Raw genomic sequence first — 21,090 nt, 5'->3', positions numbered from 1 at the left:
TTCTCTGTCATTTTATAATTTGTCCAGTTTCTGATAGCATGTTCCTCATTTCTGTCTGATTCCTCACCAGAATCACTCTTAATGTTCATATTTCTAACAGTAGTCTCTTCATGATTATCTAGGCTTTTTCTGTCATGAATCTCAAAACTCTTCCAGCTTCTACCCAATTCCAAAGCTGCTTCTACAGTTTTGGGTATTTGTTACAGTGGTACTCTACTTCTCAGTACAAAAATCGTAGTCTGCTCAGGCTGCCATAACAAAACTGACTGGATGGCTAAACAGAAATTTATTTTCTCCCAGCTTTGGAGACTGGAGGACTCTCTTCCTGGCTTGTAGACAGCTACCTTCTCACTGTGTCCTCATATGGGGGTTAAAATGGGGGAAAGAATATGTCATATTAGGAGTTAGGGTTTCAACATAGAAATATAGGGAGGACACAATTCATTCCATAGCTTTATTCTGTTTTTCATTCAGTGTGAATAGTTTTATTAGTTGTATTTGTCTTAAGTAAATTGCTATTATCACAACACATAATAGAGAAAAGTCAATTTGGAGTTAGCTGACATGGGTCAGAATCAGTCTCTGTGTATCCCCAAGTAAGTCATGGTTTTCACATGAATGGATACTACCTGCTCTACCTACCTCATAAGAGTGTTCTTTTCTTAATGTTTATTTTTGAGAGAGACAGAGTGCAAGCTGAGTAGGGGCAGAGAGAGAGGGAGACACAGAATCTGAAGCAGGTTCCAGGCTCTGAGCTGTCAGCACAGAGCCTGATGTGGGGCTCAAACTCACGAACCACAAGATCATGACCTGAGCCAAAGTTGGACACTTACCCAACTGAGCCACCCAGGCACCCCCTCATAAGATTGTTCTAATGCATATGTTTTTATGTAGTGGAACCCCTTTCCAGACTATACATATACAATAATGCATTATTATTAACAATACTGAAAAGTTAACTGCTCAACATTTTTTAGACCACTCTTTATTCTTCTTTAAAAGTAGGCACTGGTCTGAGTATATTTAGGTAAGTTCTGCCCTTACATGTTTTATTTCTCATTACTTCAAAGATGTAAACATTTTTACTTAAAATTAGGAGAGAAAACTACTAAATGCTAGCATCCTCAAGATTTTTAGCACTGCCAAAAATTGAAAACAAACTGGGTGTCTGATATTAAGGAAACAATTTAATAAATTATGACAATGCCCAATGGAGTCTTTGTGGCCATTAAATGGTAATTATGAAGACTCTAAAAAAATCATGAAAAACAGTTTTTGTAAAATGTCACATGAAAATAACAGAATACCAAATAGTATGATCATAACTTTTTAAAAACTGACTTACAAAATGGTAATATGCAAATAATTCCTGTTAGAGTGGTGATAATTATAGGTGATTTTGATTTCGTTTTGTTTTTTAATGGTGGCATAATGTCTTTTTGATTAAAAAAAAAAAAACAAGGAATTGGAGATTTTAGATCATTTGACACTGAGTCCTTGAAGGCAGACACCCCTAGTTATTCATCCCTATAGTTGCATCCTCTAGCACAAATCACGAGTAGTTCTTCTATCATGCCACCCAGCCCTACACACACTAGTTCCTCTGTCTGGACTGCACTTCTGGGAATAGCACTGTCATCTACAGGTGACCTATTTCTGTATCACCCAGGGGTCCTCATTAGAAATATACTTTTGTCAGGGCTGCCCAGGTGGCTCAGGCAGTTAGGAATACAACTTTTGATTTCGGCTCAGGTCATGATCTTGCAGTTCATGAGTTCAAGCCCCACATTAGGCTCTGCACTGAAGTGCAAAGTCTGCTTGGGATTCTCTCTCTTCCCTTCTCTCTCTCTGCCACTTCCCCATTCACTCTGTCTGTCTCTCTCTCTCTCTCTCTCTCTCTCTGTCTCAGAATAAATAAATAAATTTAAATATATATATATACACTTTCCTCAGCCGCATCCCATACCTGCAGAATCAGAATCTCTGGAAGTGAGGCCTGGGAAACTGCATTGTTAACAAGCACCCCAGGTAGCTTTAGCATTTAGCATTAGATAGCATTATATTCTATCCGAAATAGTATAGTGTACATAATGGGCATTCAATAAATATTTCTTGACCTTTTGGCAAATATTTACTGTATAAAAAATTGTGATATCTGTGTGGATTTATAGAAATACATGTGAACAAAACAAAGCCTCACCCTCAAGGAGCTTATATTCCAGTGGGAAAGACAAAGGCATAAATAACTCTTAAACAAGATAAATTATAATGAAGGTTCAGAGTGGTATGCAGAAATGTAAAGATGAATGACAATTAATGAATGAAATAAGTCATTGTTAACATTATCACAGGGCCAATAAAATACGGCCTTTTTTGTCCACAGTGCAGGAAGAGAATATTGAAAAATTTGGCTATGGAAAGATTTGGGACCACATTAGAGCTTTGAATGATGAGTTCAAAAAGTTAGACTTTATTTTTGTGGGGTTTTTTTAATGTTTATTTATTTTTGAGAGAGATAGAGCGTGAGCAGCAGAAGGGCAGAGAGAAAGGGAGACAGAATCTGAAGCAGGCTCCAGGCTTTGAGCTGTCAGCACAGAGCCCGACACAGGGCTGAAACTCACGAACAGCGAGATAATGACCTGAGCCAAAGTCGGAGGCTTAACCGACTGAGCCACCCAGGTGCCCCAAGTTTATTTCGTGTTTTATGGGAAGCCACTAAGGATTTTTAAACAGGGGAATAATATAATATCAATGATTTGGGGGGGAAAAAAAACCATGGTGAAATGATTTTGGAAGAAAACTATGATAGAAGAGTCCAGAAAGGAAGCCAGTCATGATGCTATTGCAGTAGTCCAGGTAAGTAATAATGAGCCACTGGACAGTGGGAAAGAAGGGGCAGGTGGTAAAAGAGCTGAAACGGTTGGTAGGACCATGTCTGGTGAAAGGCTGGCTGTAGGATGAGAGACAGCCCCAGGAGGAGGGTGCCATCAACTGAAATATAAGTCAGAAAAGCCAGAAGATGAGCTCTTTGTGGAGCATGCCTCTAGGACATCCAGTGCTAGAGAAATGCTGTAGCCAGACAAAAATGTAGGTTTGGTACTCAAAAGGGAGATCAAGACTAGAAATATGGTTACCCAGTCTTCTCGTAGACTTGATTTAGTTCAAACTTTGGGGAATGTATGCTGTTATAGTGGCAGAGTCTATAACATCAAGAAAAGGTCTACACATCTAAGTGACCCAAACAGAAACACAGGAGAAGAAGTAGCAAAGAGCAAGGACCCACCACCAGTCAGAGTCCAGAATTGCAAAAAGCTTGAGCAGCATAAGGAAAAGGCAATCTCTGGTAAACTTTAAGAAAATACAATCTCAATAATAGTGGGAGCAGATACCAGATGCAGCCAGTTAGAGTACGGAACAGGGAGGCAGTGAGCACAGCCTACTTTTTTAAGTGTTTTGGTGAAGGAAAGGCCAAATTGATGCCCAGACAATATTTAACCTTCAACTTCTATTTCTGTTTCTTTCATGTCTCCTTTCATCCCCTCATCACCATTTGGTGAGCCGCCACCCAGCAAATCGGACTTGTCTCTGTGGGCTGTGTATTGGCTGGCCTCCAGCCCTTAACTTCCCTGCTCTCTAAATAAAACTTAACATAAATTTAAGCATGAACTTAAAACTTCCCTGCTCTAAATAAAATCTACCTTGTGTTTTCCTCCTTTCAGAGAATCTGGGTAGCCACTGACTAAACACATAATCCCCAAAGTAGACTCAAGTCAACTTTAGAAGAGCCAGCACTCATCATTCATCATCATACACAGGCGGAAACTGAAGCCAGAGGATAATAATTATAGTTGCATAGGGTCACCAGCTCCATGGCAGGCTGCTTCCTGACTCCTACATGGAACCTATCCTATCATAATGATACCTGAGTAGTGGACTGGCCCTGCTATTCCTCAGTGTTATCCCTGAATGGACAAATGACAGCTCTTTACCTATAAGCAGAATGGCCAGTTGGTAAAATTATGACTCAGTCTCAATGGGACATTCTTTTTCACTGCTTTTCTGAGGTCTTTTTATAATAAATGCTGTTATGTGAGGCCACATAAGAAATTTGGATGAAATTACTTTGGGGAAGATGATAAAAATCTCACATAAGCAAAAAGTATAAAATTCTGTCTTATTTTTCCAACAGTTCCAAATTTGGGGTAGTATGTATCTTCTCTTTGTAAAGGAATCTAAGTCTTTGTTCTCAAGGAACAAGCTCACAGAGCCCCATGAAGATGTGCATGCCCCTGTTACAACTGTGAGCTGCTTCCTTCCGTTTTTTTAAATGTTCTATTTATTTATTTTTAATTTTTTTTTTAATGTTTATTTATTTTTAAGAGAGAGTGAGACAGAGAGTGAGCTGGGGAGGGGCAGAGAAAGAGGGAGACACAGAATCCGAAGCAGGCTCCAGGCTCTGAGCTGTCAGCACAGGGCCCAATGAGGGGCTCAAACCCACAAACTGTGAGATCATGACCTGAGCCAAAGTTGGCCACTTAACTGACTGAGCCACCCAGGCGCCCCTGCTTCCTTTCTTTTACCAATGCCAAGAATCTTGTTAGAAGCTTGTAATAAGTGGAGGTGAACTGTGGACACCAGCATCCTTTATTGCATTTTGACTCCACAGAGTCTCTGTTTATCTCATTTGGGTGGATGCTGAGAAAGCAAGACACTAAATGAAAAAGCATTAACAGGAATAACTGGTAGGAATTTACAACTAGTTCAGACTATAGACACAGGCAATTAATTACTGGCTTAGTAATAAGGAAAGAAGTATAGAGGGGAAACACTTCCACTTTCATCCTTCAGTACAAATATGTTCAACATTGAAACTTCACAGAGAGCCATTGACCAGTGGCCAGCTATACACACCCATAGCCATCATAGGTCAGTGCCCACTTCATTTCAGGACTGAATGCATACAGAAATTCCTAAGAGTCTCAACTGGGAATTGGTTTAGGAAGGAAGGGTTTGGTGTACTCGTGTAAATCTGGAATCAAAATGAATTGTCTAGGAGGAAAAGGAAGCCATAGCTTTCATTAATGAGGTGAGAAAACATAGTTGGGAATTATAAGTTGGGATTCAAATTAATTGATTCTTAATCTGGGCCTGAGTCAGTTATTGAACTCTGTACTTCAGTTTCTCTAATGTAAACATCCTGGGTGTCATTCTCTCAGCCTAAATTACTAGCTCAGAAACACGAGTGATTTCATTTTGATCCGCATTGCTGAGTAAGAGCATCAAAAGATTTAATGGGTACATGCTACAAATAAAATAGCAAAATCTTATACAGTTGCCTTTTTGAATTTCTCTCTAGACTCCAAAATGGGTTTCTTGGGCAGATGAATATTTTTGTAGCAACCTTAGCTATAAATTACCTGGCCTACCTGACAGGTCTCATAGCAGATTCCTACAGCATGGAATGCTGACTACCTGGGGCCCAGATGGCATTTATATTTTAAATACTTAATCCATTTTTAATATGTTTGTAACAGCATTGAGTGTGTGGGGATCTTAGCTCTGTAACAGCAAGTAAAGCAATACTCCTTCTAGGTAGATCAAGGATTGAGGTCAATACAGGTAATCAGCCTGTATTCTTAGAGCAAGGTTGTACCATATACTGGATATCTATGGCACGTTTGCAGATTTTCGTTTTATGCTGTCTCTCATTTGCAGTTGTGTTTTTGTGTAATGGGACAATATAGTACAGACGGTATAGTGTGTGTGATCTTCAGTGTTTCTCACTTTTGTTCCTCTGCAATTCATTCCCTGCAATACCCATCTCACTGAAGGTTCACTGAGGGGCACTGTAAAATGTATGGTGTGAGATGGAAATGAGACTCCCTACTGATAAAGTGGAAGTAGGCTGAAGGCATCCTAGGCCAACTGGCTCATCAATGGAAAAATAAAAGCTAATGTGGAATATTTTTGAAGGGTCCTATATTTTGTAATTATTGCTTTCTTTGGGGGAAAGGAGAGAAAATTGAATGGAATGATGAAGAGCACTATCATTTTGTGTAGGTTTGTGCAGGGCAAAACCACTGAGCCTCTAGGGCAGCCTGGACTCGGCAGACAGCCCTCATTGTTCAGAGTTTACTCATTTGCCTGGTCCGGTCATGAATGTTCATTATTCACATTAGTCTGCCATTGCCCCCTCCCCATCACCTTGCCAACTTCCATCTGTTTCATAAGAGCTGTGTATATGCTAGCTTCTCTGAGTAAATAACCTTGTGGCTACACCACATCAGATGTAGCCTTTCTCAGTATTTTGTACAGACATATCAAGCATACACAATGTGCCTTGCTCTGTGGTAGGCCCTACTGATATAAATATCTGCTCCTAAGGCAGACAAAAAAAAGATGTGATATCTGTAATAATAGAGACATATACAAGAAACACAGAAAGGAGGTTTAGGGTAGTCAGTACTTTCTCTCCTTGACAGAACTGACATATGATAATGGCTTTGAAAGGGTAAGTAGGAATCCCTCAGGCAGATGAGGGGTGAAGAGAGGCCCCGATCAGAGAGAACACCTGGCAGGTAGAAGAAACCAGGGGGCTGGCTGCTGGTAGTTCAATATGGCAAAAGTGAAAGAGGGGTGAGAAAGAAGACTGGAAAGGGAGCTAGACCAGGACTTTCTTCTGTGAAGATAATGGGGAGCCACTATGAATTTTAAATAGGCAAGTGATATCTGATTTTTTGAAAGGTGGCTCTAGTGGTCATGTGGAAGGTGTGTTTGAGGGGAATCACACGAGAGACAGGCAAACCACTTGGAAATCTTTTGTACTAGTCCTGGCAGGTGATAATGGTAGCAATCGATGATGGAGACAAGAGGATAATTTGAAAGGTATTTAGGAACAGAATCGATTAAAATTGGTAATTTATTAGATGTAGGAAGTGAAGATGGAGAAGAAATTCAGAGTGAATTTCTTAGCCAGATAATTGGGACAGATAACGGCACCATTCACCAAGAGAGGAAGTACTGGAAAAACAGGAGGTTTGGTGAGATGAAGAGTTTGGGTTTGGTTGTGCTAAGTTTAAGGGTCTGTGGTATGGAACAGACACAAGGAGAAATCAAGTAGGCCATTATATAGATGAGTCTAAAGTCCAAGACAAGTCTGGGTTGCAAATGTGGAAATCAGCAATATATCAAGACGATTGAAGCCATGAGTTTGCTGAAGAGTGTGTGTCAGTGAGAAAATAGAACAGTGAATAGGCTCCTCCCCCGCCCCCCCCCCCCCCCAAACAACAGCATTCCTTTGGGAAGAAGAGTTCAAGGAGAATGGATAATACCACTCTCTTCAACAACTGATTCATTCCCTAGCCATTTCCTTCCTGTGTTACCAAATGTCCACCTTTTTCCCTACCTCCCCACTTTGTTGCCTTAAACTGGATATCTGCTCTACTCCCCAACATTGAAAGGACAGCAAGATGTACATCCTCTTTACCGGCTCCAGTCTTTGTGGGCATTCTGAAAGGGTCAGTAGTATCAGACACATACACTGTCTTCTTCCCAGATGCTTTTAATGGGGCTCTACAGTCAAAGCTCCCCACACTCTGCTTTTTTTTTAATTTTTTAAACGTTTATTTATTTTTGAGACAGAGAGAGACAGAGCACAAGCGGGGGAGGGTCAGAGAGAGAGGGAGGCACAGAATCTGAAATAGGCTCCAGGCCCTGAGCTGTCAGCACAGAACCTGACGTGGGGCAAGAGCTCACAGACCATAAGATCATGACCTGAGCCGAAGTCGGACGCTTAACCAGCTGAGCCATCCAGGCATCCCCACACTCTGCTTTTTAAAAGTTAGCTGTCTTGGTTGAGATTATTATTATAACAAACATAAATGCTTTATAATGGCAAACTTGACTCAAAGGTATGCAGAGCAGTTGCCATGAGCAACACGGAAAATGAGCGCCTGTATTGAAGTGAATGTTTGAAATTAAACTTTTCAGGTTGCATGTGAGGAACAATTATCAAGCTGTTTCCCTACTAGGATCAGGTTGTATAAGCATTGTATGCTTTGACCTGGGTCTAGGAAGGTCTCAGGAGAGGGTAATTTGGCTCTGACCCTGGAAGCATGGGGTTTTCTTTCACTTTCCAGTAGGTCATTTATCAGTGGTTAAAGTGTTCCCCATTCCACTGTATTTGGAGCTCTGTCTAAATTGCTTCAGGATTTTTCCCAGATGGAAAGTGCTAAGGAGCCATCAGATACTTGTTTGCTCAGTTACTATTAATCAATATTTTTCCTTTTCCTTGTCTGTCCTTACTCATCTTTATTAACTCAGACACTCAATTTCTCCACAAGCCCTTGTTTTTGCAACAATCTGTTATCCACATTGGTGGGTGTGTAGCTACCCCTGGCTGGCTTTCCCTTCTGATGTTCTTCTGGCTTCCTCTGGAGAAGTAGCTCAGGAAGGTGTGCCTTCTCAGTGGGCAAGCAGGCCAGTAGGGTCACTGTGGTGACCTCTTCCTGTTTGTGCTTTTCACAGAAAGCGTTTCTCTTGCATGAATTTGGCGTTGTCACCTTCATAGAAGCAGTAACTTGTCCAGAAAGAGGACGTATGGCATATTTTACAAGATTCAACCGTCACCCCCCTGGCTTCGCTAGGCTGCAGTTTGCCCAGAAATGACTCCTGGATGGTGATGTGACAGCTCCCTCTAGTGTCACTGTGGCTCGGGCTCTCGCGGAGCTTTTCTTCCCACTCGGAAAGTGTGGACAGTACAGAATCTGTCAGAATTGGTGGCAGTTTAAATAGGTTGTTCCCACGGAGTCAAAACAAATATGAGATGATTTTTCTCCCGTTAAAAAAGAGAATCTTGCATGAAGATATGGGACCATTCCAGCTCCTGTTCTGTTCCTGTTTCAAAATTTGGGGGAGCCCAGAGTCCTGTGGAAATCATTCTTCTTGGGGAGTGGAATCTTTTTGGAAATTCCTGCAGTTCAAGCCAACTGCCCTTTGAGGGAAGAAATGTAAATTCCTTTCAAGAAAGATAAATGAAAATGGGAGGCCAAGGGGAAGTCACTTTGTTGTAGAATAGAGAAAATAAGAGAGGGAGGTAAAAACAACAACCAGCAGGAAGAACCCTGTCCATTTGTTCTAGAAAGACCAGCTTGTTTTCTGAAATAACTTTTGGACTAGAAATTTATCATCTGAAGTCAGGTAATTTTGAGTTTTTTTAAAAACACTAAAGGAGTCAAGTTATTAATATTTGAAAAATGGCTACTATGTGGTACATAGAATAATATAATACTCCTACCTAAATTAACATCATCACAAAGCTCCATAATAAAGATTTATGAGATACTCATCACATAAGAAATCCTATTTTGGAAATCTCCGTTGGTCTGTATTTTGGTTGTAACTGTTTTCACGGTTATGAACCAGTTAGAAGCCCTAGTATTTTGTTTCCCTCTATCATGCTCCAGTCTTCTCCCTTTTCCCTTTGCCCTTTAAACTAGAGTGACCCATTATTCTTTGGCCTGTCTACATATTGTAAGATGGGGAGATAAGGAAGTGTCACCTGCTCAGGTCGGCTCTCCAGGCAGGCCATTTTCCTTCAGAGCATCTGCACTGGTTGAGCGATTTATCATTTCTTCTTTGTAAATCACTTTGAACCTTTATCTCAAATTGATCTGTGAAACTAAACATAAATTCTTCTTGTAGTGCCCATGTTCATTGTCTAGTCACACAGCTCTGGGGAATCTTATACAAGTGTGTGTGTGTGTGTGTGTGTGTGTGTGTGTGTGTGTGTGTGTGTCAGCAGATACCATGAGGATAACAGGAGAGTGGGAGTCACAATGAGAATATCTTCTCTGCTTCTAATGCCAAACCACAGAGTGGCAGGTGTTTTTCAGTGCAGCTTAGCATAGTAAAACCTACAGATTGACCAAACACTTCTGAGAGAGAAGAGAGCCTTATATTGGCCTGTCTTGGGGCAGAACATACTGCCAGTTTGATTTGCTTGTCAGGGCTGACCCTGGCCTGGAGGTCCTGGACATTAGCTCTTCCTCTCTGACTGCCCTCTACCAAACCTGTGGTCAGAGAGTCTCACTGCTGGGGCAGGTGGCTCTCAGGACTCAAAAAGAAAGATGCATTTTTCTGTTTTGCTCTCTCTGTTTGAAAAACATGAGGATTCTATAATATTACATCACTTTTAACATTTGCATTATCAGTCATTATCAGTGTTACATTTGTGAAGCTTTGAGATTTATAGATCAACTCTATGGAATTAGTCTCCTTTAATCCTCACAGCTGCTCTGGTGAGGTAGGTTTCAGGATTTTTTTTTTTAATTTTATTTTTTATTTTTTTAAATTTACATCCAAATTAGTTAGCATACAGTGCAACAATGATTTCGGGAGTAGATTCCTTAGTGTCCCTTACCCATTTAGCCCATCCTCCCTCCCACAACCGTTCCAGTAACCCTCAGTTTGTTCTCCATATTTATGAGTCTCTTCTGTTTTGTCCCCCTCCCTGTTTTTATATTATTTTTGTTTCCCTTCCCTTATGTTCATCTGTTTTGTCTCTTAAAGTCCTCATATGAGTAAAGTCATACGATTTTTGTCTTTCTCTGACTAATTTCACTTAGCATAATAGCCTCCAGTTCCATCCACGTAGTTGCAATGGCAAGATTTCATTCTTTTTGATGGCCAAGTAATACTCCTTTGTATATATATACACCACATCTTCTTTGTCCATTCATCCATCGATGGACATTTGGGCTCTTTCCATACTTTGGCTATTGTTGATAGTGCTGCTATAAACATGGGGGTGCATGTGTCCCTTCGAAACAGCACACCTGTATCCCTTGGATAAATGCCTAGTAGTGCAATTGCTGGGTCATAGGGTAGTTCTATTTTAGTTTCTTGAGGAACCTCCATACTATTTTCCAGAGTGGCTGCACCAGCTTGCATTCCCACAGGATTTTTTTTTATATTGTCTCCTTTATTTAGGGAGACTGAAACCCAGAGACATGCCCATGGTCACACAGTTAGTGGCAGGAGTAAATCCCAGGCCTGCCAAGTTCATTGGTGAGTGCCCTTTCTATAACATGACTGCTAGCGTTTAACTACAGTCTCATTCAGCTAAACTCAGTGGTACATTGACTTTTCAAAGACCAAGGAGTTGGGAACTTTAAACTTTCATTCCAGCCAGTAATGTGATGTTGAGCAAATTATTAAAATTGGAAATGAGGTTAATGGTGTTGTGTGCTATATCCAACTCCTATACAACTAAATGATGACAAGTATAGGGTTTTTAAATACCTGCTGACACATAAATATGAAATACTGCCAACAGTACAGTATAGAAAGAATTCATGCCATGATTGATGAGTATACAGAATTATATATTATACTGTGTGTACTGAGACTTTGAGAACTTTCCAAAGATAATATTTTCTGAAAGATATATGTTTGAACTTGAACTCTGCCTGGGGTTATCTCAGCTTCAAGACTAGATGATGTAGCTGGTAGAAGACTTGAAAAAACTTGTTTTCAGACCTCTTCCCCTCCCTCCCATCGAGAGAAAGAGAGAGAGAGAGAGGGAGGGAGGAAGAGGGAGGGAGGGAGAGGGAGAGAAAGAGAGAAACTTAAAAAAAAAAAACACTCATTATAATAAATATGTATAAACACAGTGAATGAGAAAGGGATGCTCCTCTCCCATGGGTATTCCTTTACCTTTGATCTGTTGTGGGTGGTTTTTGTGTAAATGTTCACTTATTTTTAAGGAATGGGGGAGGGGCAGAGAAACAGGAAGACAGAATCCGAAGTAGGCTCCAGGCTCTGAGTTGTCAGCACAGAGCCCAATGCAAAGCTCAAACCCATGGACCGCAAGACCATGACCTGAGCCTAAGTCGGACAGTTAACCAACTCTGCCACCCAGGTGCCGTTTTGGGGGTTTCGTGTTTTTCATTTCTTTTTTTTTCTTTCAGTTTTTTCATCATGATAAGTATACTCTTTAATCCTCATCACCTATTTCATACTTTTCTTAATATCTATTTGAATGGAAATCAGAGCATGCCGTTTCTCAGAACTGAGATTCATCAGCATCCTCCCGGGAAAATGTACATTTTTCTTTTTAAATAAAAATAGCTAGAAAATCCTTTTTAAAATTTGCTTCTTTTCTGTATTACTGCAGCAAACAGGCAGTGTGAACATTTCAGAGTGCCTGTTGCTGGGAGGCTTAGATACCTGTGAAATATGGCAGCATATCCCTGCTAAGGATAGAAAATGTACTTCTCAGTTAATAGGCTCGGGGAGAAGCTGTTCTGACCTGGCTGTTATGATCTGTGAACTAGTGTTAGGGACCGAGTCTTCCATTGTCAGCTTCTCTGCACCCTATCATAAGCAGAGTCCATTTAGGGGTACTTTCATTTACTTTTTGCTTTTCTAACCCTGTAAGACTAGAAATAACAATAGTTGCTTTGGTATGTAGAACTTGTTGCCTAGTGTTTGTGATCAAAAAACTCTCCCATGATCCACAACCCCTTAATCAAATTCTTTCTTAAAGGCCTTATTACCTAAATATGGCCTTTCAATAAGGCCTAATGTTAAGGGAAAGCATGAAACTCAAAGTCCTGCCATTGAAATGTTGGTTTTGCTCTGACTAGGTCAGACCAATGATTCTCTCAAACCTTTATTTCTACCCTGCCAGTCATCCGTGAGTGCCTGAATTGTGACCAGCACAATGACATTGATTGAAAATTAGGAAAACCCACACTTTATCTGGCCAATTGTGTGTTACTCTCCTGACCAGTGACAAAATAAGGTATTCTGGCCCACTTTATTGAGCTATCATATAAGTCTCGGCTGTTAGCCTCTACGGAATGTAAGTGAAAAATTATTTTTGGTTGTTCTATTTTCTAGATGAGGTACAAGGTACAGTAGAAAAAGCAAACTTTGGTGTTAGATAGACTTAGGTTTGCAAACTGGTAGCTCTCTTTGTTGTTTTAATTTTTTTTAATGTTTTTATTTATTTTTGAGACAATGCGAGAGACCGAGTGCAAACAGCGGAGGGACAGACAGAGAATCTGAAGCAGGCTCCAGGCTCTGAGCTGTCAGCACAGAGCCTGACGCAGGGCTCGAACTCACCAACCGTGAGATCGTGACCTGAGCTGAAGTCGGACACTTAACCGACTGAGCCACTCAGGTGCCCCTGTTGTTTTAAATTCTTAAACTCTCAGCCTACTTTGAAGAGTTAGTGTAAGGACTAGAGATAAGACACATAAAGTGCTCAGCATGTAGATAGCCATAAAAAATGGTTATTATTGCCATTATTACTGTCACTCAGCAAAGGACTACCAAGACCCTTTCTGAAGACTTCACTATAACACTGTTTCTAACCACTCACCTTCCAATTAATCTTCCTTTACACATCTAAGCCTGGTTATGAAAGTGTGCATTTTATGTTGTTATTTGCTTTCTTCTTTCAGATCTGTAAGAGCAAAGCTAAAGAATCTCAGCAGTATTATCACAGCTTGGCCGTCCGGCAGAGTCTGGCTATCCATTTCAACATCCAACAGGACTGTGGGCATTTCCTTGCTGAAGTCCCTAATCGTCTGCTTCCCTGGGAGGATCCTGATGCCCCTGAAGAGGAAGAGGATGAAATGAAAGAGGCTGAAGAAGAGGTAAAAGGAGAAACTGATGGGAAAAGCCCAGAGCCCTGCTCTGAGACAGAGTCATCCCAGAAAGAAAGCCAGGGGGTCATTAGCAGGAAGCAGAGAAGCCACGTTGTGGTCATTACCAGAGAGGTTCCCTATCTCACCGTGGCTGATTTTGTGCGAGACTCTCTGGCCCAGCACGGGAAAAGCCCTGATTTATATGAGAGACAAGTGTGTCTGCTACTCTTACAGCTGTGCTCTGGCCTTGAGCACCTCAAACCCTACCATGTCACTCACTGCGATCTTCGTCTGGAGAACCTGCTGCTTGTCCACTACCAGCCAGGGAGAACCACCCAGGGCCTTGGGCCTACAGAGTCCAGCCCCACCTCGTCTTGCCCCACAAGGCTCATAGTGAGCAATTTCTCTCAGGCCAAGCAGAAGAGCCATCTGGTGGACCCTGAGATCCTCCGGGACCAGTCCCGCCTTGCTCCAGAGATCATAACAGCCACCCAGTATAAAAAGTGTGATGAGTTCCAGACAGGCATCCTCATCTATGAGATGCTGCACCTGCCCAACCCCTTTGATGAGAACCCAGAGCTGAAGGAGAAAGAATACACTCGAGCAGACCTGCCTCGCATCCCACTCCGCTCCCCCTATTCCCGGGGCCTACAGCAGCTGGCCAGCTGCCTCCTCAATCCCAACCCTTCTGAGCGGATCCTCATTTCAGACGCCAAAGGCATCCTCCAGTGTCTACTCTGGGGCCCCCGGGAGGATCTCTTCCAGACTTTCTTGGCCTCTCCTAGCCCAGCGCAGAGGAGCGCCCTTCTCCAAAACTGGCTAGACATCAAGCGAACACTGCTGATGATCAAGTTTGCTGAGAAGTCCCTGGACAGGGAGGGTGGGGTCAGCCTTGAGGACTGGCTTTGTGCTCAGTATTTGGCCTTTGCCACTCCAGACTCCCTCGGCTGCATTGTGAAAACCCTGCAGCACCGCTAGTGTATCCTGGTTGCTGCTTGTCTTTTGTGTTCACCTTCACGTCGCCCATGCACTTCCCCTTCCTAGTACTCACACAGAATTCAAGGAAAGAAGAGAGACCGACCTTCCATCCCTGTCCAGGAAAAATGAGTCTGCTCAGAAAGCTTACCCACAGTTCCAGATCCAGTCAGAAGCTGGGTCTGTCTTCACTGCACAGAAATTCGATTGCACAGCCGTGCAGTCGCCTTCCATTGGAACACCTTTCACCCTAATTGTCCCCAAATGCAGGTAAAAAATGAAAACGTTATCCTTGAAGGGACAGCTCCTTTAGTATGAACTCACTGAGCTGTGTCCAGCTCCTCCATAATTCTGAAGACCACCTGTCTTTTTAACACCAAGTATTTATTCTCACTAGCAATAGACAGATTTGACCAGTCCTTACTATCATCCACTAAGCTCTCACAACAGATTTTTTTCTTCTTTAAAGTATCAATAACTGACTCTTACCAGGCAGAACTGCCATCCTTCGCATCAGCCCAGTCTTGTTTCTGGGGACTATAGCCTTTGTTCCAGCAGATAGTAGAAAGACAAGGAGAGATTCCATCCCTTGGGTCATGGATGCATTTTCATTTGTTACAGGCAAGTGGGCGCACCACCTGGAGGATGGCCCTAGCGGTCCCCTCTGCTGCCACTGCCTGATTCTCCTTCACCTCTACTCTGTTCCCACTTGCCAATGAAGTTTGGGTTTATCAACCACTTGTGGCCCATTATAGAACTGACCCAAGGTGGTGTCTCCAATGCCTCTCCAGGGTGAGTACAGTTCAGATCTTATAAATAGCTGGCAGGACACCGGGAGATGATTTTCCACATGTGCAGTTCCCTAGGGGCCACCTGGGGAATAGCTGAAAGTGCTGTCTTTGATTACTGTCAGAGCTGTCGGCGTGGACAGCCAGCGCTGGCGGAACCCAGCTCCCGGTGTTCCCCTGAGCAGTAATTGGCCAGCTTCTTTCTAGCGGTGGCCAGTGTTAACTAGTCTACCAAATGCTGTGGACAGCAGCCGTGAATGAGATGGCTGTCAGTTGAGCTCTGAGATCTGCTTGGAGGGCACGGTGTGCTGGTGAGAGGCCGGAGAGGGGAGGAGGCCACTGATGAGACCGCTGGCCTCCTCCTCAGAACGCTGACCTTTGCTGAAGAGGCTGGCTCCCAGTTGCACTGCACATTGCTCCTTGGGACTCTCCGAAATGGCTCTGGAGGATGGCTGGCAGCAATTTCAAATGCTGGGGTGGGTGCCTGTGAGCTGTGCACCATACATGGGCTCTGTGCTCCTCTCCTATGAATATATGTGCAATTTTTGTATGTATTGTTTTAACTGTATATTACAGTGTTTATGTGGCAACTTCACCTGAAGCAAGTTCTACAGAAATCCTCCCCTTCTTCCCTTGGCACATACGTGTTTGCGCTAAGAGATGAGTGTGGGGGTGGGAGGTGACATGTGTGTGCTTGTTTTCTTCAAAACTGTGAGTATCTGTTTACTTCAACCTTGAAATCCCAAGAGTCACTCAGACGGTTTGAGTGTGTGTACACGTGGGTGCACACACGTGTGCTGGAAGTAGAGGCCAGGCCTCTGAGGGGAACAACCTGTGGCGGGGTTGATGGACACGTTCTCTGCATCTAGTCGGCGAGGGAGCTCTGGGACCCTCCTCTGCCAGCGCAGAGTTCCTTAAAAGCCAAGACTGATTGTGCAGTATTACTTAGATAGCACATTAGTGGCCTTTTGGAAGTTTCTAAACTTTTAACATTTTTAGCAGCCTTTCATATGATTCACCTATATCAAAGAGGATCAAGAAAGGAGAAGAATGTATTTTATTGTGATCTTCTTTGGTTTTGTTTTGTTTTGTTTTGTTTTGTTTTAAGAAAATGGGACACGTGAGGCTCCAAAGGGAGGATGTCCCTGTCCTCCTGGCCAGCAGTACAGTTCTCCCAAGGAAAAGGACTCACTGGCCCACAGGGTCTGGCCTCCTCTAGCCAGAGAGCAGGGCTCTGCCCCGAGGAATGGCCACAGAGGGGGCGTGCCGCTGCAGGCCAGCAGTCTGCTCTGTCTCGGTGTCCTGTGGCCTGGCTGCGCCTTGCCTGGCAGACTGTGTTTAGTTCACCGTAGCATAGCCCATGTGCACATAACTCCTTGCCTAATTAATACACTGAAGTAGCAGCACACAGACCACTGGCCACGTCGGCCAGCACATTCCCCCAGCAGTCCTCCCTCCCCTCCCCCAGACGGTTTGCAGATTGAGACGCTTTCTCAATGTCATTCTTGTGGTGCCTTGCCCATGTAAATTTGAATGTTGACTATTTAATGAGGTTTCATATTTAATGAAGAATGTTCCCTGGTCCCTCTATTTGCTTATTGGCTCGCTAGATATCCTCTTTCGTTTCTCTTCTTTTTTATTTTATTTTATTTTTTTTCTGTTTGACTTGGATCCAGTCTTCTTCATTTTAACCCTATGGTATTATAGGCATGGACACTCCCCACTACCGTCATCTTTCAGCACTGGTAAACTGAGCACCTCCTTCACATCAGATTTGTTTAGTACTGTTTTTATATTCAAATTTGTGAAGGCCAAAAGATGAATGCCAACTAGTCAGAGAAGGGCCTCAGGCTTCCCAGAGGCAGGTGGCTAGATTAATTTTTCTCTGAGTGGTGGCTGAGGAATGTGAGGGAGAGGGAAAGGGGTGTTAGTTAGAGCAGAACAGACAAGATAACTGTATTTCTAGACAAGAAGTTCTCCATCAGATGGTCCTTGGAATATTTTTCCAGAATAAGGAAATTCAGTCAGTCTAATATCATCACAAGTAGTTTTTTACAGTCCCATTTTAATTATAGTAGAATCTTTGAATTCATTCATCAACTGGCAAGAAATCCTACCTTCAGACATCTGTATATACATGAGTTTTGCTTTATGACTAGTATTAGCACTTTATGTTTTCTCGAGTAACATCCAGTTATTGTCTTCAATATTAATTGGAATTTTTTTCTATTCTGTTGAAGTCTGTACTACAGATTCTTCCATTTATATTGAGAGTTTGAACAATTAAGCCATCATTGGGACTTTACCTTAAGCCGCATGAGCAAGAACAATTTCTCTGACACATTTTGGTGCTAGAGAAACAGGGAAATGGGGGGAGTAGCAAAGACCAAGACTGAATGTATAGCAGAGTGCCTTGTTAGAGTGACAACCTAGTCTTGGAAAGAAGAGAATCCCATGTCCTGCGGAGAGGACTAGGACTACGTGACTTCTCCCACGCTGGCCTGAGGAAGAGCCCCTTTGGTAAATGTACACCGACGTGATGCTCAGAAGCTAATTTGTGGAGAATAACTGCAGGATGGGACAAAGAGCAGTTGCAACCTATGGAGTCAACGAAAGAATCCCTAGACGAAGTTAGAATTGGAGGCCAGGACTATAGCAGTCGGCTCCAAGCTTTGCCCTCTGGAGATGAACTGGGTAAAGGTAGACAGGGCCCAAGCACCCATGCTACTGATGTTGGGGCCTAACATATGCTTGTTAGGATTTGAAGAGGCTGAGTAGCCTTCCATTGTCAGATTAAGTGGAGGCCAGTTTTGCTTCCAGACTCGGAAGAAGTTTGTTACCATGGGAAACTGTTAAGCCAAGAGATCTAAACCTCTAGAAATATTAATGATATTTCTGGAAGTAAAACTGTATTTTAAAGTTTCTAGCATTATAAGTTTTCATGAAGGATCTTTGGGGCCTGCTACACAGTAGGGCATGGAAAGATTGCACTCAGCTTCCCAAGTTTGAATTAAACATACTTTGATGCTGGGAAGTAACCTGACCTGGTTTTGCTGGTAACCTGCAAGTAATATTTTTCCCTAGATTATACCGACAGTGATCTGAAAAAAATACAGACCAGTCCCCGAAGTCGGGATGTACTTAGGATACTCCCCTATATTCCAAATGATTCTAGATGTATGAATAAAGTACAAACATACTTGAAGACGAAGGAGAGAGAAACTTGGCTCTCCAGGCCAACTCTGACATGTTTTTTATTTCCCTCGCTAGTTGATAAGGATTGAAAATTCTGGTCCAGCCAAATGAGTGAACAGGATGGCTGCCCACAAAACCAGGTTATTAGTTTTACCTCATTGAAGCTCATATTCTCAGAGGCCCAAAGTGCTGTGCCGAGACAAATCCAAGTGCTGCTCTTGCTGAAGTGTGCACTGAAGTCCAGCTGCCCGTGCTTACGGCAGTGCCCAAAGTCGGGATTCCATGGACCAAAACTGATGCCACAAGGGAAGCCAGAGGAGCTACAGTGCAAGATCCTAGATAGAGATTATACCAAAGAAATCAAGCCTTTTTGTCCTGATGCTTGAGTTATGACAGATGCCAGAGAAGAAGAACTCACATACATTCCATGTCAAGGTATTTGGCTGATAAAATAATCCATCCTCCAAACAAAGCACCTATCTTTTTAAAATAAGTCCATTTTGTATATTAGGAAAAAAAGAAAAGATGATGGTGATGGTGAAAGTCTGGGACAGACAGTGATATTTCCCAGTAATTAAGGAGAAGGAGCCAGCCCCCGCTCTCCCTGTGATGTGACTGTGGCCATTGCCCGGACTTCGGTTTGGGAACTTCATCATGTCCGTGTGATTCGGAAAGCTGAGCAATCTTTTCTAAGAGATGTGGTAGTTTCAACAGCTTTGTTTAAAGAGCTCCTGGGAGATTTCTTAACAAATTCTAGTAGTTTTTATAAACCTTCCTACAGAGGTGGTTACCACTCATCACCATCATTTAATATTTATAAGTGCCCAGAATGTACAAGGTGCTATACAGCTGTTACACATCCCCTCTCTGCAGCTGTTTGAAATTAGAGTAGGTTTTTGCATCAGCCACTGCTACAAGCTTCCCCACCTAAGTGGGCTACAGGGGCCTGCGTTCCGGACATCCCATTACATTTCCCACTCCAGAGAGCCTCTGGGCTCCTTCCAGCTTCTCACCTTCACCCATCCCACTTACCCTCATGCTTTTTTTTTAATCCAGAAAGTTTCAGGGAATCAAAAGAGGTTGGAAATTTTTTAACCTAGCAGAAGTACAGAGTCCTATATTTTGCTACAATTATTATCGTATTATGGAAAATCCACTTTGCCCGTATAGTGTGTGGAAAGTATCTGTGTGTCTGCACTCATGATAACTTGAATGTTGAACAGCCTTATGGCTTCAGGGTAGCATTTTTGAAAGATAAACCACACTGCTTCAGGAAACCTGCTCCAAGTACTACTTGGTTATCCGTTCCCTCACCAGTTTGAAAGTTATGCGTGAACATACTGGGTTGGGATTTTCTGTTGATATGCAGGGCATTTGGGCATGAGATCAGGGCAGAAGCAAGATGTCCTCCTTCTCAGCGTTTGAATCATGGCAGTCTTCATTCCAGTCTCACCTTAGTTCCCCATGGCTCTGCCCACACTCTGTATTTGAAAATCTTGTTCTGTTGCTCTTTCCTGGAGCTTTAACCCTCTGCACATTTTAGTTGTATAAATCTACCAACGTAAGGTTCCCTCTGTCACCAGGTGGTGCCGCCCTTTGGTTTGCTGTGGTACTTTGCTGTGTTCTCTGTGGCATCATGTTACTGTGTAAATAAATTTGTTTTAATATACACTAAAAACCAGACAAGCACTTGTTTTTCAGTAACTCTCCCATATTGATGTTCTGGGGAGGGTTTGGTTGCAGACGCCCTCTTGGAGCTTCATCCTCTGCTGACCTGGATGGTATTTCCTGTTCATTCCCTCTCTGACCTGAGAAAAGTAGGCCCAGAAGAGAAAGTGAAGACCATGGGCTTTCCCCAGAGCTCTCTGAAGTCTGCAGGTCTGCTGTGTGAGATTGCCCCCTGGTGGCCAGTCCTCATACAGCCTTCCTGGGCTTGTGCTACATTTTGAGGGGCTTGGTTACCGGACTCTGGCTGACCCTCTCAGTGAAGATCTCAGAGTTGTGCAGACAATAGGAGCAGAGGCAGGCCCTTGTACAGCATCAAGCATCATCTGCTACAGAATTCACATACCCTTTACCTGTACATTAATGTACACATCCACAGGACTCTCACAAAGGCAGACAAGCTAATATGCCGACACTTTGGTAGCAGAGAGGCCACCTGGCTTGGGGGGGAAGAGTCAGCAGTTGGCAGTGGCAGCAACAGCTGCCACGTTATTAAGAGTAGAATGGATGAAAGTGCAAACATGTAGACTCTAAATTTAGACCAGATTTCAGAGCTCTAAACCCTGTACAGTGGACACTATCTGTAGCCCATTGTTTTTGCTCCTCTCCACTAGCAATCACTCTGGAATTTATAGGTACTATTTAAGGCATGTTGCAAAACAGTGGTTGCCAGACTCGAGTTTTGTGTTCTGAGGAGGCAACCCCACATTGGTGTGGCCTCGAAGTTCTCTCTGTGTTGTCTGGGCCCAGAA

The 21,090-nt window shown here is 42.8% G+C and overlaps 1 protein-coding gene across 6 annotated transcripts in view; it reads left to right on the top strand.

Annotated features, from left to right (window-relative positions):
• The window catches only part of PEAK1 (pseudopodium enriched atypical kinase 1), a 307,491-nt gene extending 291,523 nt beyond the window's left edge, over positions 1 to 15,968 (top strand). For all 6 annotated transcript variants that reach the window (XM_019441366.2, XM_019441368.2, XM_053888823.1 and 3 more), the window contains one exon: positions 13,470 to 15,968. In XM_019441366.2, the coding sequence (XP_019296911.2) occupies positions 13,470 to 14,633 (1,164 nt within the window). In that variant the 3' untranslated portion in view covers positions 14,634 to 15,968. The remainder of the gene's footprint in view (positions 1 to 13,469) is intronic.
• Positions 15,969 to 21,090: the final 5,122 nt, after the last annotated feature.

The sequence above is a fragment of the Panthera pardus genome, unplaced genomic scaffold (assembly GCF_024362965.1).
Source record: "Panthera pardus isolate Hobbes unplaced genomic scaffold, ASM2436296v1 HiC_scaffold_24, whole genome shotgun sequence".
Lineage (NCBI taxonomy): Eukaryota > Metazoa > Chordata > Mammalia > Carnivora > Felidae > Panthera > Panthera pardus.
The sequence above is the reverse complement of the archived record's forward strand: the minus strand, read 5'-3'. Positions and strand labels throughout refer to the sequence as shown.